Source organism: Drosophila eugracilis, unplaced genomic scaffold, assembly GCF_018153835.1.
Source record: "Drosophila eugracilis isolate 14026-0451.02 unplaced genomic scaffold, ASM1815383v1 contig_2163, whole genome shotgun sequence".
In the NCBI taxonomy this organism is placed as follows: Eukaryota; Metazoa; Arthropoda; class Insecta; order Diptera; family Drosophilidae; genus Drosophila; species Drosophila eugracilis.
In genome coordinates this window covers 50,409-68,131 of record NW_024573048.1, presented here as the reverse complement: position 1 = coordinate 68,131, position 17,723 = coordinate 50,409, and the positions used below count along the sequence as shown (strand labels likewise).

The window sequence follows — 17,723 nt, the reverse complement described above, 5'->3', positions numbered from 1 at the left end:
CCTTAATATTATTTCGTGATTATCGTACAAAGCTCGTGAGACGACACAGAAAACAACGTGGTTGCTCATCTCTTGTTTATGTTTTGGTCTGCAATGGCAACCATCTTGAAAAGGCAGCCATCTTGAAATAAATACACAAGCCTCCAGAAAAAAAGTTGCCTGCTATATTTTCTGTTCGCCTGGTACTGAAATCCCAAAATTACCAAGGGAAGGGAAAATTGATTTTTCTGATTAAATTTTGGTCGGCTAAGGAATATCCCAAAAATACCCTTTTGCCTCTTTATAAAGGTTATGCTACAACATGATGAAATCAATAGAATAGATCAATATATTTGTAAGTGATGTATAAAAGATTGTATACAAAAAAACAGTTAGGAGAGTCAAAGAGTAGGTTTTCCGCTTGGAAAAACTTTAGAGCGCCGTATTGCGACCGCCAACAACCATGGCCAGCAAGGCCATTCGGATGTACATGCCATACTCCGCCTGGCGGAAGTAGGCGGCCCTTGGGTCCAAATCGAAGTCACGACTGATCTCGTCCAGACGCGGCAGCGGATGCAGGACAATAGAGCGCTTCTTAGCTAGCGTCATCAGCTCTGGCGTTACCACCAGTTGACCGCAGCACTGTGGAAAAACATTGAGATTTTTATCAAGATCAAGAAACGATGATTTCTCACTTACTTTCAGGTAATCCTCCTCGTTCTCGAAACGCTCCCGCTGGATGCGGGTCATATAGAGCACATCCGTGCTGGGTAGGACATCCTTCAGACCCGAGGCGAAGACTTGCTTTATGCCGCGTTGGTGCACAAACTGCACAATCTCGTTGGGCATCTGGAGGCTATTTGGTGCCACATATTGCAGGGTCACGTTGTACAGGGTCAACAGGCGGGCTAGAGAATGCACGGTGCGCCCGTTCTTCAGGTCACCCACCATAGTGATGGTTAGGCCATTGACTGTGCCGATCTCCTCACGAATGGTGAAGATGTCCAGGAGTGCCTGTGTGGGATGCTCGCCGACGCCATCGCCAGCATTGATCAGAGGCTTTCGGGAAAAGGATGCAGCGCGCTGTTAACAAAATATAGAAAAATTATAAGATACAAATAGATACATAGATTTATATGCCATTATCATACTACTCACCGCCACAGCTCCTGGAGTGGGATGACGAAGGACCATGACATCCGAATAGCTGGCCATAACCTTGATACTGTCCTCCAGGGTCTCGCCCTTCTTAACCGATGACGTTATTTGATCCATGCTGATTACACGGCCACCCAAACGAAGCATAGCAGCAGCAAAGCTGCACTGCGTCCGCGTGCTCACCTCGTAGAACACACTGGCCATGATTTTGCCGCGCAGTAGCTCGTCCACCGGACGATCCTTTGTGACCCGGGACTTGAGCAGCTGTGCCAGGTTGAAGATATCGTTAAGCTGCTCTTTGTTAAACATATCAACAGCCAGAATATGCTTGCCCACCAGCGAGTGGGCCACAGGATTGGGACTGGAAGAGCGTTGCAAGTACTCTCGCAGCGTAGTGTTGCTGGTGGAGTCCAGGCGGATGCGTGGTGAAGGTGAAGTTGGACGCAAGAAGTTGGCTCCATCAACAAAGTGAACCTTAGTCGATGATCCTTGTGCGGATACACCGGCTCCCTCGGCGGTAAGAAGACGGGCAAAGGTGTCATTTGTATCACTGTCGGTGGGCAGCAAATCCTGTGCTGCCTCCGATTGCACTTGTGCCGGAGTGGCACGCACATTCAGCCCGAAGCCAGGCTGCACTAACACTTGGCCGTCAATAAAGGCCACCTCACCGCGAAGAACCACGCGGTGGACGCGTCCCTTAACTTTGGTGCCCTCGAATGGTGTCCAACCTGACTTGCTCTTCATCTCGCTGCCAGTTATGGTCCACTCCTCATCCAGATCCACCTCTACATAGGTGTGCGCCTGCTCTGGCAGGTTGAAAATGTTTTTCGGATTGCGATGGAACTTCCGTTTGATATCCTCTAGCGTCAGCCGACCTTCACTGACGGCCTGAAGGAGAAGCGGCAGTATGGTTTCCACGCCCGGAAATCCAGGTGGCGGACGCTCTGAACGCTTCTCGGCCAGTGTGTGCGGTGCATGATCAGTGGCAAAGACATCGATGTAATCCATGTGCTCCCACAAAGCCTCCTGATCCTCTGGAGAGCAAAGCAGGGGCCGCACTTCGGACATTCCTTGACCGAGACGCTCGACATCCTTAGTGCTGAGGAACAAATGATGCGGACACACCTCACAGGTCACCTTAATGCCCTTCTCCTTGGCTGCACGGATCAGTTGGATTTCCTCCTTTCGCGCCACATGGCAAATGTGAACCGGACGATCCAGTAAATGGGCCAGCAAGATCACAGCCGCCGTACTCTGCTTTTCCGCATGACAGACAATTGGAGCACGTTTCGGCCAGTGCGAGAGATGCCTCTGCCAGGTGGTCATGTCGCTTAGTTTCAATGTGCCGAATGTATCATTCAGGTACATCTTCAAGCCACAGGCCTGACTGGCTAGCTCATTAACCTGTGCATAGTTCCCATCCGAGGCTCCCACATACAAGGCATAATCGCAACGGGCACCGGCTTTGGCCAACTCCTGGAACTGGGTGAACGTCTCTCGGTCCACGATCGAGGGATTAGTGTTGGGCATGGCGCACACCAGGGTCACTCCACCGGCCAAGGCTGCTGCTGTGCCGCTAGCGAAATCCTCCTTGTGCGTAGCTCCCGGCTCCCGAAGGTGAACATGCACATCGATAAACCCGGGCAGCTTGACAATCCGACGCGATGTCATGCAATCGGTGTGTGTCTTCATAGCCGGCTTGCCACCGTTCATCCGCATTGATTCCACCAAAAGTTTGGTGCATTTCACATCAGTCACCAGCGGAATAGAGTAATCCACCGCTAGGCGACGTGTGCGGTAGCCATGGGTCATGAATGAAGATACCCTGAAATAATGGTTATTAAATTTAATAAAAATGTGTTATAAGCTATGACGAAGAAAACCCCGAAATTAGATATAGAGTGTGATCATTTTCTATATATTTTCTGTATTTCTAAAATGTGATAAGAAGTTTCAAGAAGGCAAGCCCATTTTCCTAGTAATAAATCAAATTATTTGGGTCAGCAAACAAAATACTTATTGCAAAAGTGACTAATAATTGCGCAGTAAGGCATTGCTTTCTAAACTGTGCTGGTGAAGTTATTTTTGTTTCAATTTGATATAAAAATAAAAGATATATTAATATGATACATAATTATTTTCCCAACTAGTATAATTGGAATACAAATATTTGAAATCTTGTGGACTTAACACTCAAGTTGTGGCTGGTTCCCCAGACTACCAACTTAATGCTCCCACTCTATACCGATCACCTGCATTAATTTATCGCCTGGTATGATTAGCCAGTAAATCAAGTCAATATAAATAGTGGCACTCACCTCCTGGCGCCCCCGCCACTCATCGGTAGGTTAATGACCAAATCGAACTGCTTGTTCGCCAGGAACTCGGCGAGGTGCCTCAGTTCACCGTTGATATCATCGGGAGTAGTCTTGTCGAATGTCCACTGCACAGATTCCACCTGCAAGGGAAAATATATAGGTACATTAATAGAGAGGGTGAGGGGTAAATATTTAGCGTTATCAAGAAGCCACCCTCAAGGCCACAAGTCATCGTCATCGTCACCATCACCATCAGCTTCAACTTCAATCAATTGTTTGCCCAGAGTACACTATAAAGATATCACTATTTATGGATGTTCCACGTCTGCACTCAAGACAATAGAATAACAATGGCACAGTGGCGCACGTATAATCCCGATCCACTGAAATCAATATTAGGGTTTTCTTACGCGAAATAATATAAAAAATCCAAGTTTAAGGATTTAACTTAGGAAGATAATAATATAGTATCAGTAATAGTTAAAAGTTCATACAAAAACATAGCCTGATTTTGAAGATCTGGATAATAAAGAATTTTTCGTATGATTTTGGAGCACAGTAAAGTGGAAATCAATTCCGCCTTTTTTTAAAGTACCAGGAACTGGCTGATAATGGATAGCTGAGCAGGAAAAAAAGGGAGGTGGAGGTGGTGGCCAGCCGGAAGAGTCGCCCCAATTCTTATCTTTGCGATTGCGAGTGTCATTACTAGATCGCAGATTGGTAATTGGTGAACTCCGATCGCAGATTGCACATTGTTATCAGCCGGGTGGCAAAGGCAAGAACACGGTATTCAGTAACGAAACATCGGCCGTCGAATATGGGGTGCGCCTGGTCGCGTTCCGAACAGGTGGATTCTGGTGCCACACCGAATGCCCTGCAGGCGGGCATTCCCGCCCAGCGTCTCCAGGGAAGACTTCGGCAGGAGAAGAAGCGTCAGAGGCAGCTTCAAAAGCTCCAGAAACGCAATGCACGCAAACGACGGCAGAAGAGGGGTCCCGGACGAGCATCCGGTGGACCTATTTCCAGCCATGGGGGTTCTATTCAAAGGAGCCGTCTCAGCGCAAAAACGCATCCTGATCTCGCCCAGCAACTGCGTCTGCTTGGCGGCAGCAATGGGAGTACTGCTACCGAGTGTGTGAGTGCTTTATATGCCAGGACATTGGAGCAACAGCGCGAGGAATTCCAGCGCACAGTGGAGCTAAAGACCCTGGATCAATTGGACAGAGAATTGGACACATTCCTGTTAAATCAATTGCTATTGGGTGTTCAGTTTTTTGGGCACTTCGAGGCAGAGATGGTCCTGGTCGATGCCCAACTCCTGGCCAGGCGACGCAACTGCTCCGCAGAGAAACTGGCCGAGCATAGTCTGCTCCAGAACAGTGCAATCGATACGGCAGTCGCTAGGAACCTTTTGTTCAAGTGAGTCTTTCTTCATTTGTCATCTTTTTTGCAGTATTTTGTCCATTTATTATTAATTCTGACATCTGGTAATATATTTCTATACCTATGGTATGTGTTTCTCTTTCCTTGCAGATCCTTGAAAAAACCGGCACAGCCGCTACAGAAACCAGTAACCTATGTGGTTTTCGAGAACGTGGATGTGGCCCGACCAAACGATGCCAACTATGACACCGTGGCGGCGCTTTGCAAGGTTCTTCTTGAAACGGACTACTATAGAACCACACCCTGCCCCTCGGAATTTGTCCAACTGATGGAGATGACCAGATGGATGGGATATGTGCGCCTTAAGCTGCGTGAGCAGTCGCCGAATTTTCCGATAGGCAGCAGTAGTTCCAGCTCACCCTTGCCAGCCAGCAGCGATGAGGAATGCTGCTATGGGGATATTGGATCGTCCTCATCCAGTTCCTCATCATCGGGCTATAGTTCGGGGCATTACGACTATGTATATTTGGCTAGGTTAAATACTCCCCGTCCACTGGAGGAGCTGCGACTTGGTCGTCAATTCGATTTTAAAAGGAATGTCCTGCCGGAGAGTTGTATCCGTCGTTTGGCCAATTGTCTGCCTCCTTGGTTAGAGCAAACCGACGATGAGGAGTCATCTTCCGATTCCTGCAACAGCGACGAGGAGGATCAAGCTAATACAGAGAATCGCAAATATCCACCGGCTGGCTATGAAACTGTAGAAGTCCTTCGCCAATGTCATGTGGAACAACTGCAGCAGTGCTACCTCAGTTCGCAGCAATTTATGCTGTATTTTGGAGAGGTGCTCCGCCAGCATTTGGGCAATCAACTGGGCATTAGCCAGTCTCAGCTATCTGCCGCCACGTATCGCGGCTGCAGTGTTTATACCGCTCGTGAAGAGCTTGTACCCGCCATTCATGTGCCTAATTCCTGGCCAGATTGCGGCTTTGAGTTTTGGCTAAGAGCCCGTCCGCGATTGACCAACCTTCATACCGCCGAGCAATTTCAATGGCCGACGGAGCAAATGAGGAAACGCATCCGATCCTTTGGCTTCCATGTCGTTCCAGTGGGCTACGCCCCAAAGCATTCCAGAAATCCGTTTAGGGAACTAGAGTGGCGCATTGTCTTCCCACAGGCGGAGCAGTTTCTAGAGCGGCACTGCCTGACGCCCATGCAAGTGAAGGTTTTCCAACTGATGAAGCTGCTGGTCAAGACCTTTGTGGAGGGCTCCTCCTCTGACCAACCACCGGGAGCTTTGCTCGAGCAGCTGAGAGCCCATCTGTTTTGGCAATGTGAGCAGCATAGCAACGATTGGCCCGAGGAGTTTCTGGGTGAGCGCTTGGTAAGATTCATTCGCTCGTTTGATGCTTGTTTGGCCAAGAAACATTTAAGCGACTACTTCATCCAACGGCGGAATCTCTTTGAGCACATCCCGGAGGATACGTTGATGAAACTACGCACCATAATGGCAGGCATTGCGGAGCAACCACTGCTGCACATTGTCCAAGCTCTGAGGAATCTTCAACATGCGCCGGATTTCTATCCGCAATTGGACTACAAACGGCTATTGCACAATCTCTTCAGTCAGGATTACCTGGAGTTGCACTCATGGGGCAAGTTTTCCCGTCCCCGGCAGGGATTCCCTGCTCAGGAGATTCAAGAGGAAAACCAAGAACAGCAGGTGGACAAAGGGAGAAGCCCAACAAAGGAGGAGATCACTGATGCGAAGGGACTTTTGGGGTTGGCTCAACATCAAGAAAGATCAAGAGGAAAGCTACGGAAGAAGACACAACTCCTGAAGGCCACCAATCAGCAGCTTCAGCTCTCTGAGGCGAAACAAAGACGCTGTTCGCTAGATTCCCTAGATCTTCAATTGTTTTTGATGCGCTCCAATCCAGAGGCTACCACCCAAGATACGGCAAAACCGCAACTGAACAACGGTTTGGAAATCCTGCGTCGCAGCAATCTGCTCGAGCTTCTTTTGGATCATTTGTTAGCCATGTTAAGCACTGCTATACGATTTGGCAATCGTGGACATGCCCAACTCTACCTGGAGCAGGGTCAAAGATTGTGTCGCCTCTATCAGCACCTTGGGTGTTCCCAGCAGGCGAAGCACTTTATTGAGGAACTTCAGGTATTAGCCAATCAAATGGAGGGTATGTCCTATACCTCTGTACCAAACGTAGCCGTTGACACAGCCCTGCCAGTGGATGAATCCCCGCCAGTACCAAGAAAATCAATTAAATTCCAGGATCATGTCGTCCAAATACACACACCCGATCCGCCGACTAGACAGAACCCTGTGCCCCATCTAGAAAACCATAGGCTAAATGGAATTCTACGGGTACCTCAACAGCACGATCAGATAGAGGCCATTGAAACGCTGCAGGAGGAGAACATCAAAAGTACTTTGCTAATGGAAATTAAAAGCCGCATTGGGGAGACAACGAAAGACCAAGTGGTGGAAACCAAAGAACTAATAACAAAAGTAAATGATATAGAACCGCAAACAGAAATGGATTTGGAACCAGAATCAAAATCGGGTGAAACGCCTAAGGAAGAAACCCTTCTATCACTGAACGGTATCCTTCAAAGGCTTAACCTAGATACGGATAAAATGCAAATGCTGGGAAACAAAACAGAGCAACTGGTCCAGAAAGTAGCCCCCTCGGAGGCCGTGCGGGAGGAACTCAAGGAGATCCTAAAGCGCAACACACAGAAGCTCAAGGGCGCCTTTAACTGAAGATAACATTATATCGTTTAAGCCTTTTCGCGATTAGTGTTATATTGTTACATATTACCCGGGTGTATAAAGATAGCTAAAGATAAGGATGGTATTTATAGTTCGTAAGTACTGTACATACTAGTTACCAACCAACAGACCCTATAAATATATATAAATATTTAATACCCCAACGTAAACCAATTCAGATTTTCGCTATGTTCTGAATTTGATTAATAGTTTGTTTTCTATGTCATGAAAATTAAGTAATAAAACTGTAAACTATTCAACTATGGTCATGGAAAGCAAATATTTGAATTACTTAATATTGTTTATAAAGATCTTAAGCAAAGTCTGATTAAATCTATAAATAATAAGGAAGCAATGACCACTTAAACCATAATTTAAATGTTTTTACTAAGTTAATAAGAAATAACACTGAAATTGTAAATTAATCGATCTTCTTGATTTTCTAACCCCAAGGTTATTCCAAAATGTAAATCTCTTTATCCTAATAATATCCAAAAAATATATAATAAAAACCTTAAATTTTCCATTCCCTGAAATCACAATCAAAACGGGTATCGTTTGTACTTACATCAACGCCATGCTCTGCGTAAAAGTCACCAGTTCCCATAGAAGCATACAGCTTGTATCCCATTTTGGCCAAATCTCGTATGGAAGGTAGCAATTCCATCTTGTGCTGTAAAGGAAAAAGTTCATCAATCTATACTTTCTATCACTTGATATTGGAGATCTAGCAAACCTTGAAACTGCCAATGGAGAGAAGCACAGCATTCTTGGGTATCTGGAAGCCCGTGGACATCATGGCCTTGAGATAGGCCTCATAACGATTATCGCCAAAACAGGCAACCTCGCCGGTGGACGCCATCTCAACGCCCAACTGGACATCAGCACCAGCTAGGCGAGAGAAACTAAACTGAGGAACCTTAACGCCGACCTTGCCAACGCCATGTAGGACATCCAGTGGCTCCACATCGAGTCCAACAATGGCCCTAGTTGCGGTGGCCACAAAATCATGATCCAGCGTCTTGGAGACGAAGGGAAAGGATCGGGATACACGGACATTGCACTCAATAACTTTCAACTCATTATTCTTGGCAATCAGCTGCATGTTGAATGGACCCGTAACATCGAGAACACTGGCCAGATCGCAAGTAATCCGCTTGATGGCCTCTAGTGTCTCTGCATTGAGATCCTGAGGCGGTGTTACCAGTGTGGCATCACCAGAATGGACTCCGGCGTTTTCCACATGCTCTGAAACTGCCATGCATAGAATCCTGCCATCGGCCGCCACTGCATCCACATCGATCTCCTTGGCCTCGGTGAGGAACTTCGATATGACCACCGGATGCTCTCGACTAACCTCGGAAGCGGCATTTAGGTACGTCTCCAAATCCTGATTCGAATAGGCAACATTCATGGCCGCACCGGAAAGCACATAGGATGGCCTAACCAAACAGGGATAGCCGACCTCTTCGCAGAATTCAATGGCCGACTGGAGGTTGGTCAGCTCCTTCCAGCGCGGCTGCAAAATGCCCTTCCTGTCCAGCATACGCGAGAATTTGAATCGATTCTCAGCACAATCTATGGACTCTGGCGATGTGCCCAATACTTTAGCCTGCTGGCGATGCAGATCCATGGCTATATTATTGGGAAGCTGGCCGCCCATGGACAAGATGATGCCTTCGCTGTTCTCCATTTCATAGATGTCCATGACTACCTCGAAACTGATTTCCTCAAAGTACAAACGATCGCACATGTCATAGTCGGTGGACACCGTTTCTGGGTTGTAGTTGATCATGATGGTGGGTCGCTGAAGTTTCCTCAGTTCGCGCAGACAGCCCACGGCACACCAGTCGAACTCCACCGAGGATCCGATCCTGTAGACACCCGAGCCCACCACAATGGTATGCCCACCGGGGAAATCCACATCGTGCTCGCTTCCATTATATGTGTTGTACAAATAGTTGGTACTGGCGGGCCATTCGCCAGCCACGGTGTCGATCTGCTTGACATGTGGACGGATGCCGAACTCCTGGCGCTGATGGCGCACCGCTAATTCCGTGCTCTTTGTGGCCTTTGCTATTTGCTTATCCGAGAATCCGTATTGCTTTGCCTTCAACAGCAAATCAGCATCCGTTCGACTGCCGATTTCGGTGAGCTGCCGGTATAGAGTCATGATCGATTCCAGCTTTTCCAGGAACCAGCAGTCGATCTTGGTTAACTGATGCAATTCTTTGACACACATGCCCAAGTCGAAAGCAGCCGCAAGAACGAAGGGACGACGATCTGTCGGCTCCGACAGCTGCTCGGCAAGTTGCTCCTTGTCAAGGGTCACTACATCCGGATCGAATCCTAGCACATCGCTATCCACCATACGCAGAGCTTTCTGGAAGGCCTCTTGAAAGTTCCGACCAATGGACATCACTTCGCCGACGCTCTTCATGGAGCTACCGATGTGCTTACTAACCCGCACGAATTTGGCCAGATCCCAGCGTGGAATCTTGACAACACAGTAATCCAGAGAGGGCTCAAAGCAAGCTGTCGTGTTGCCCGTCACAGAGTTCTTTATTTCCGGCAGAGGCAATCCCAGTGCTAGCTTGGCGGCGACGTATGCCAATGGATAACCAGTAGCCTTGCTAGCCAAGGCGGAGCTGCGCGACAGCCTGGCATTTACCTCGATAATGTAGTACTGCTCCGAGTGGGGACACAGTGCGTATTGAATGTTGCACTCGCCCACGACACCAAAGTGACGGATCACCTTCAGGGCGGTGCTTCTGAGCATTTGGTATTCGCGATCCGAGAGCGTCTGCGATGGTGCCACCACAATACTCTCGCCCGTGTGGATACCCAAGGGATCAAAATTCTCCATGTTGCACACGGTGATGCAGTTGTCATAGGCATCGCGCACCACCTCGTACTCCACCTCCTTCCATCCTTTAAGGGATTTGTCCACGATCAGTTGGCTAGAATGAGCAAGTGCCTGTTGAGCCAAACTCTGTAGCTCCTGCTCATTGTTGGCGAAACCAGATCCCAGTCCGCCCAGGGAGAAGGCGGCACGTGCCATCACCGGATAGCCCAGTCTACTGGCGGCATCCAGGGCCTCCGCAACGGAATATACTGCCTCAGATGGTGCCACCTGCTCACCAATCTCGTTCACTCGTTCGGCAAAAAGCTTCCGATCCTCAGTTTCGATGATTGACTGAATGGGTGTGCCCAGAATGCGCACATTGTACTTGGCGAATACTCCGGCTCGCTCCAGTTCCACGCCGCAATTGAGTGCAGTTTGGCCGCCGAAGGTGAGGAGCACTCCATTCGGTCGCTCCGATTTGATCACCTGTTCCACATAGTGTGGAGTTAGGGGCAGGAAATAGCACTTGTCAGCCATTCCTTTGGAAGTCTGTACGGTCGCTATGTTCGGGTTGATCAGAACTGTCTGGATATTCGATTCCCGCATGGCTTTGATGGCTTGCGAACCGGAGTAATCGAACTCACCGGCCTGACCAATGGATAATCCACCGGATCCCAGGATCAAAACCTTGCGCGGTTTCACCGGAGACGGATCTTTAACAATTTTAGTCGGACGCAATCGTTGCTCGATCAGCTGCGGAATAGTCACATCTTTTTGTGTAATGCTCTCCAGGAAGACGTCGAACAGGAACTCCGTGTCCTGCGGTCCAGCATGATGCTCCGGATGGAATTGAACTGAAAAATAAGGCTTGCTCGCATGAACAATGCCCTCGTTGGTACCATCGTTGGCATTCACGAAGAGCTCCGACCAACCGGCTGGCAATTTCTCAAGATCGACAGCATATCCGTGATTCTGTGAAGTCATCAGGCAGCGTCCGGTTCCGCGGTGTAGACAGGGGAGATTGTGACCACGATTACCATACTTCATTTTGTACGTAGAGCAGCCGATGGCCTTCGCCAGCAGCTGGTGACCCAGACAGATGCCGAACACGGGTTTTTTACCCTCCTCGATCACTTTGCGCACCTTAAAGTAAGCCATAATATTTAGTATTTGCATTTTTTCCAATGGTTTTAAAAATTACTTGTTGGACGATCTCGTCGCAGCTTTCCGGATTGCCGGGACCGTTGGACAAAAAGAGGGCGTCAAACTGCTCCTCCTCGAGCCGAGCGCTCCAGGGAAGTAGAGTAACCGAGGCGCCACGTTGCAGCAGGCATCGTAGCTGATTGAGCTTTAGTCCGCAGTCAAGAATAGCGATCCGTGGACCCTTGCCCTTTGGATCACCGTATACATGTCGCTCCACCACGCTGCACTCCTTGGCCAGATTTTGTATATTGGGATCCACGAAACTGGATTTCTCCAGTCCTTGAACCGGCGGCTCCTCGTAGACAATCCTACCCAGCAGGCTGCCCTGCTCACGAAGCTTTTTGGTCAGAGCTCGGGTGTCGATGCCACTAATTCCGGGCACCTTGTGCTGCTTTAGCCACTGGGGCAGCGTCTTCCAGGTGCGCCAGTGCCAAGCTGCGTCGGCTACTTCACCCACAACTAAGGCGGTGGCCTGGACAACGCCCTTCATCCATTCAAAGTGCAGCGGCAATCCATGCTCATCCTCATCTGGAGCCGGCACACCATAATTGCCAATCAGTGGATACGTTAGCACCAGGATCTGACCACTATACGAACGGTCCGTCAGCGCTTCCGTGTAGCCGACCATGCCCGTTTGGAATACCACCTCGCCTCCCACGCCTTCCGATTTCTTCGATGGTACGTGGCCAAAGGAGTAGCCCGGCATCACAGTGCCGTCCTCCAACGCCAGGTAACAGTTTGCAGGGGGCATCTTGGATTGATTTCTAAGGAGGAGACGTAAACCACATTACAAATCATTGGGTTATCGTGTTTTAGAACAGGAGTCACCAACCAGCAAAACTATTTTTCGGCATCAATAGAAGGATAATTGTGATACATAACATAATTAAATATTTATCTTGAAAGAATTTGAATGTTTATCAAACCGTTCGTTATCATCTTTCATGTGAAAGCGGTCTTTAATAAACAACAACAACAAACAAAACTTAATTACCAAAAGTAGATCATATTTCTGGAGAGGCAGATCTGATAACCATATAATATGAAGACTTCAAAGAGTTTGAGTAATGAGTTATTTGCCTGAAAACTGATATTGATAGACCAATAGACGTAAAACCATCAATTGATACATAAAATATACCCTTGACTTTAAGAACTTGAATATAAATAAAAATTTAAGTTTCCTATGTTCTTAATGTACATTATTAAATATTGTGGTGTATATACATTTAATATATTTTTTATATATTTTATATATAATCCATAAAATTTTGTTAGCAAGGAATATACTTATTGATTTTACAATTCCAGGGTACCAAATACGCCGCAAAAGCAACATGTGTTTTTTTACACACACTAACTCATACGCAGTTGCCGGCATTTTGTTGGTATATAAAAATCAAATCAAATATCATGCATATATATGCTGTCTGGCAACATGTTGCTGCGCCCCCGCGCAACACGATTCTGATTGGGAATGGACTGTGCTTATCAAGTGGCTCAATTTATTGTTGTTATTCACGGTTTGTTTACGCGGCGGCTAACGGCGTAGATAGAAGAAGAAAGGCGACTGTGAACGAATGTATCTATACGTGTGTATGTGTGTAGCGTAAGCACGTGTGTAAAATTTCGGTTCTAATTGGGAACCGGTTTCCCAGCTTTTGAAAATAACAATAACAATGACTTTAAACTGGATTTTTTTTCATGATTAATTGGGATCCCTAAGTTCAGTTTAACTTATATAACTCAATTAAGCAACCTTTATCCTTTGTACACACATTGCAATTACTATAAAACTTACAATTTCGTGTATTATCAATTCCAAGCTCTCTCTCTCTCTGCTTTTTGCTGCACTTGTAGTTGTGAACACGTTTTAGTTTCGGTTTTAAAGCGCCGCTTTTTGCTATTCGTGTTTGTTTCGGGATACCGTTGTCAGAGTTGGCAAATTTCGCACTGCTTCAATATGGTTAAACATTTAACAATGTTTACTCGCAAATTGACCCTCAATTAACACGTCCAGCGAATCAAAAGACCGACAACCGAATTCACCGCCTTATTGAAACGGAGTTTGCTGTGCTTGACATCCTAAAAAATGCCCTTGTGCTTAGCTCAATGGTGGCGAACTTTGCTACGGAATCAATAAGAGGTTCTGAACTTGGATAACGATTATTCACAAGTCAGATATCGATTGTGTCATTGCATTCTCATCGTTATCGCCGGCGTTTCATTAAAGGGAAAACAAATATAAACAAAACATAAATTAAAAGGTTAGTGTTTAATTGGTTTAACATAGTGAACTTAGTGCTGAATTGCGCCGCTCTTAGATCCAATGAAAATGCAATGGACAGGGCTCTGTCTGCTGGCCATAGCCACGATGTGTGCATCGAAAAATCCGGTTTCCTCGGACACGGCATTCCTTACGCCAGGCACGTTTATTAATGTTACGGAGAACATATACGGGTCGAATACCCTTCGAACATACTGCTATCCGGGCAAGCGTTATTCAGTTCTAAATCTTTTTGAGACTGTGGAGTTCGTTTTGGCGATCGACAATGAAGACTATGCCCAATATGGTGGCAAGACTCCGGATGAGGTCCAGGAACACTACAACGAGCAACGATCGCTGTTTAGCATCACCCTTTTCTCTCAGAAGCGTCAACGTATCCAGCTATCACCATTTGACCAGCAATGCATTGGGATCTCATCCCGACAACCATATAGTGTTATCCTGAACACCATCCAATTGGATCTTTGGCGTTTTGTTCAGTTCTCATTGGGCTTTTTGACTTTCTGGAGCGCCCGGCGGCTGGCCAAGAATAGCGTGTTCTATTATTTGGCCGGGGTCATTATCGGCATATGCGCCTCCTTGCTAGTGGTAATCTATTTGGCAGCCAAACTCTTTCCGCGTCGTCCCATGATGTATGGCGTTCTAATCGGCGGCTGGACCATTGGTTTCTATGTCCTCAAACAACTGGCGGACAATCTGCGACTAATACTACTCACCTATCGCGATCATGTGGTGTGGTACCTGGTCGTCACCGGACTGATTTCGTTTTTGGTGTGTATTTGATAGTACTTAAAGAGTGTCCCATGATTACACATTTTCCTCTGTTTTATTATCCTAATAGATTTGCTATCGCATTGGTCCGCCAAAGAATCCACGCTCGCAGAACATCATCATGTGGGTGCTGCAGGCAATGGGAGGTGTTCTGGTTTACTTCAGCAGCTGGCACACCAGCGCCCTAATCTTCCTAATGGTGGTGGCCTTTTTGGCCCATTACTTTCCTCGATCATGGATGCATTATGCAAAGATGATGTACCGCCGCCGTTTTCCGACCAAAAGACGATTGCTGACCCAGGAAGAGTACCAAGAGCAGACGGCCATCGAGACATCGAAATCTCTATCGGAGCTAAGGAAATTCGTCAACAGTCCGGAGTGCAGACAGTGGAGCGTGATGAGCAATTTGCGCAATCCCATGCGCTTCGCCTCCTTTGCCAATGGAGCACCGCATCTGGATGACGAGGAGATCGAGGATTATTCGCGTGCCATTGAAGAATCGCTGGAGGCGTCCCCGCAAGAGGATCCGGAGGAGTTCTTGCAGTGCAGCATGTACTATCGTCCGTCGGCAAGTCGCCGTCTGCTCAACCGTTCGCGTCACCGCGTTAATATACCATTACCTAATTCCCAGCATCGCAATCGCGTGGCCGCCCGCAACTTGGAAAACGAGGAAAGCGAGGACGAATTTTTGGAACAGGAGGCAGACCAGCCGTTGCAGTAGTAGCCCACCAGCTAAACCAAAAACTCATTAGGCTAAGTTCAGACCATCGCAGTGTGTTTGTATCGTATACGGTTAACAATCTTTCCACCTTGTTATGGGTTTATTCGTTTTGAAATGTTTGAATTTCATTCTTTTTCCTTTTTTTCTTCTTATGTTCCTTTTTTTTTGTATTTATATCTTTTCAATGGACTGATGCACACTGTTCTCATTTGTAACCATTTTTATGTGACTGTTTAGGAATAAATCGAAATTATTTAGTGTACATGCTCACCTGAATTTATTTCAGTTAAACTTGACTTTAAAGGGTAAAGGTAGAAATCTTGTCTGAAAATTATAAATGTATATGTTTGCACGACATCCATCTCGCTCATTTTGGAGGAACACAATCGATCGGCAACCACTGACAAGCCTCGGATGGAGGTGTGTGCATTTGACCAGGCAGCATCTTTACCAGCCTGCGGTCGTTGTCGTACTTTTCGGCGGCACACAGTGTGAGATCGCGCTGCCGGAAGATGAGAGCATCTTCTACATAGGCAATTGTCCAGAAACTTGACGAGGAACTGGGACTTCCGGATCTCAGGGCTCCCAATCGATTTCCCTCAGTGGGATCCACAAATAAGTACCACTTAAAGAGCTCGCCGCGCAATGTAAAGACAGGAGAGGAGTGTTGTTCCTGAACAAAGGCTCGTATTAGTCCAGCGGAGTCAGTGTAGTTCTGCTCGTGCCAAGTGAATACTTGTCTGCCATTGAGCCCATAGTTCCACTCATCAGTTATCGTGGTATATATGTACTCACGATCGGAACGACTCAGCAAACAGAAGCCTTGCGGATGAAAGAGCAAACTCAGGACAGGCGGCAAACTCTTCAAAAGCACCTCCAATCGCCTTTGCAGACCTGAATCCACGCTGGCGTACATGTGATGGGTCCTTATTTTGCTGACCATATGCGCCATGTTGAAGAGAAATCCTTCACTACTGTCCTGCATGGCCTGATATCGCCAGAAGAGCACTAATTGCGCCTCGATCATCATCCGGAAGCTAACTTCATCACGATCCGCATAAATTTGCTCCAACTGCTGGACCAGCTTATCCGGTGGACGATAGAAGTACACATCCTCGATGGCATGCACCAGGATATCTCTGACTAAGGCGGGCTCAACACTGGCCGCTATGTACATGCCATACGTCTGGATGTTCTCCTCGGCGTTTAAAAGATTGGCCAAGCGTTGGGCCATGAGGCTTCTCAAGTGACGCCTTACCTCCTGCTGCAATTCGCAGGCGGAACGACCTGTTTCCCCACTGGTGCACTGCATTTCATCGCGGATGAAGATGCCTAATTGGCTATACAGGCCCTTCACCTTGTCCGTATCGGTGGAAAAGTCGGAACGAATGGCCCCCCAAATGCTCTGGAATACTTGAAGCTTGTCTCCGCGACTGGCACTCCGCCGAATGGCCAACTAAAATGGTAAGAAAATCAATATCTCATAACATGATCTCTATTATTTTATGGGGGACCTATATAAAGGTCGATCCAATAATACCATATGACGAAATATTCTTAATAAACAAAGTAACCTGAATGTTCTCCAAATCTGGTTGCAGTGGCAAAATATCGCCCACAACCAGTGGAACACAGTAAAGAAGGATGAGGAGCAGGTGCATCTCGACGAACGTTCGTTTGCCTACTGATTGGGGGCACTGCATTGTAGCCCCCATAAGCTTATCGCCTCCTGTCACAGGTCAACGGAGGTCCATCTTGATTTGCTTGGGACTGTCGTCGTTCGGGCTATCCAGCAGTGGTCGTTTTTGACCCACCATAGCTACAGATTTGATGCGCTGCGCCAACTGCTCCATTTCCATGGGAATGGGTTTGGATCGATCGCGGTGTTCCCGCTCCCTTCTTGGTTTGGGTATCACAAACTTCCGGTATATATCCTCTAACTGCTCTATCGACATACTCTCCACATCGGACAAGTGTATCCCCCTCTGAAACATTATATATTAATTCAAGTCCGTTCCTTAAATAAAATTAGAAACCTTTTTGAGCTGTTCTATCATAGCATCCCGTGATAAATCCAAATCCATTCTCTAGAATCAAAATATAAGCAATCTAAATGTGTCTCTACTGATCCGCGTCTTATCGATATGTATAGTAAATCCTATCGTTATTAAGATGAAATGTTGATATATCGATAACATCATTTTAAACTTAAAAAAAAACTGATGGCCCTGAATACAAGTGTCCCAAAAGTTTTAAACTTTCCATTA

General features: G+C 47.0%; 5 protein-coding genes across 5 annotated transcripts; 2 read left to right on the top strand and 3 right to left on the bottom strand.

Annotated features, from left to right (window-relative positions):
- Nucleotides 1–310: 310 nt before the first annotated feature.
- Nucleotides 311–13,762, bottom strand: LOC108103966 (CAD protein). Its single transcript, XM_017209740.2, has 8 exons — nucleotides 13,479–13,762; nucleotides 11,676–12,441; nucleotides 8,366–11,617; nucleotides 8,198–8,302; nucleotides 3,456–3,595; nucleotides 1,138–2,962; nucleotides 679–1,062; nucleotides 311–621 (listed from the first exon to the last, which is right to left on the bottom strand). The coding sequence occupies exons 2-8, from the start codon at nucleotides 12,426–12,428 to the stop codon at nucleotides 412–414; spliced, it is 6,669 nt and encodes a 2,222-aa protein (XP_017065229.1). The 5' UTR covers nucleotides 12,429–12,441; nucleotides 13,479–13,762; the 3' UTR covers nucleotides 311–411.
- Nucleotides 4,273–8,147, top strand: LOC108103967. The gene is made up of 2 exons (XM_017209741.1): nucleotides 4,273–4,874; nucleotides 4,989–8,147. The coding sequence occupies exons 1-2, from the start codon at nucleotides 4,273–4,275 to the stop codon at nucleotides 7,618–7,620; spliced, it is 3,234 nt and encodes a 1,077-aa protein (XP_017065230.1). The 3' UTR covers nucleotides 7,621–8,147.
- Nucleotides 13,763–13,850: 88 nt separating the features above from the next.
- LOC108103968 (nuclear envelope integral membrane protein 1) lies at nucleotides 13,851–15,718 on the top strand. Its single transcript, XM_017209742.1, has 3 exons — nucleotides 13,851–13,944; nucleotides 14,002–14,735; nucleotides 14,806–15,718. The coding sequence occupies exons 2-3, from the start codon at nucleotides 14,007–14,009 to the stop codon at nucleotides 15,454–15,456; spliced, it is 1,380 nt and encodes a 459-aa protein (XP_017065231.1). The 5' UTR covers nucleotides 13,851–13,944; nucleotides 14,002–14,006; the 3' UTR covers nucleotides 15,457–15,718.
- LOC108103971 lies at nucleotides 15,717–17,171 on the bottom strand. Its single transcript, XM_017209748.2, has 2 exons — nucleotides 17,031–17,171; nucleotides 15,717–16,912 (listed from the first exon to the last, which is right to left on the bottom strand). Exons 1-2 carry the CDS (start codon nucleotides 17,169–17,171, stop codon nucleotides 15,824–15,826), a joined length of 1,230 nt encoding a protein of 409 aa, XP_017065237.1. The 3' UTR covers nucleotides 15,717–15,823.
- On the bottom strand, nucleotides 16,941–17,609 carry LOC108103972. Its single transcript, XM_017209749.2, has 2 exons — nucleotides 17,493–17,609; nucleotides 16,941–17,441 (listed from the first exon to the last, which is right to left on the bottom strand). Exons 1-2 carry the CDS (start codon nucleotides 17,538–17,540, stop codon nucleotides 17,196–17,198), a joined length of 294 nt encoding a protein of 97 aa, XP_017065238.1. The 5' UTR covers nucleotides 17,541–17,609; the 3' UTR covers nucleotides 16,941–17,195.
- Nucleotides 17,610–17,723: the final 114 nt, after the last annotated feature.

Coding starts and splice junctions, on each gene's coding strand:
- LOC108103967 (XM_017209741.1), top strand. CDS start 4,273: ATGGGGTGCGCCTGGTCGCGTTCCGAACAGGTGGATTCTGGTGCCACA. Junction 4,875..4,988: donor GCTAGGAACCTTTTGTTCAA/GTGAGTCTTTCT, acceptor CTTTCCTTGCAG/ATCCTTGAAAAAACCGGCAC.
- LOC108103966 (XM_017209740.2), bottom strand. CDS start 12,428: ATGCCCCCTGCAAACTGTTACCTGGCGTTGGAGGACGGCACTGTGATG. Junction 3,596..8,197: donor ACGCAGAGCATGGCGTTGAT/GTAAGTACAAAC, acceptor TTTCCCTTGCAG/GTGGAATCTGTGCAGTGGAC. Junction 622..678: donor ACGAGGAGGATTACCTGAAA/GTAAGTGAGAAA, acceptor GTTTTTCCACAG/TGCTGCGGTCAACTGGTGGT.
- LOC108103968 (XM_017209742.1), top strand. CDS start 14,007: ATGAAAATGCAATGGACAGGGCTCTGTCTGCTGGCCATAGCCACGATG. Junction 14,736..14,805: donor CCGGACTGATTTCGTTTTTG/GTGTGTATTTGA, acceptor TTATCCTAATAG/ATTTGCTATCGCATTGGTCC.
- LOC108103971 (XM_017209748.2), bottom strand. CDS start 17,171: ATGGGGGCTACAATGCAGTGCCCCCAATCAGTAGGCAAACGAACGTTC. Junction 16,913..17,030: donor CAGATTTGGAGAACATTCAG/GTTACTTTGTTT, acceptor TTACCATTTTAG/TTGGCCATTCGGCGGAGTGC.
- LOC108103972 (XM_017209749.2), bottom strand. CDS start 17,540: ATGGATTTGGATTTATCACGGGATGCTATGATAGAACAGCTCAAAAAG. Junction 17,442..17,492: donor TGATAGAACAGCTCAAAAAG/GTTTCTAATTTT, acceptor ATAATGTTTCAG/AGGGGGATACACTTGTCCGA.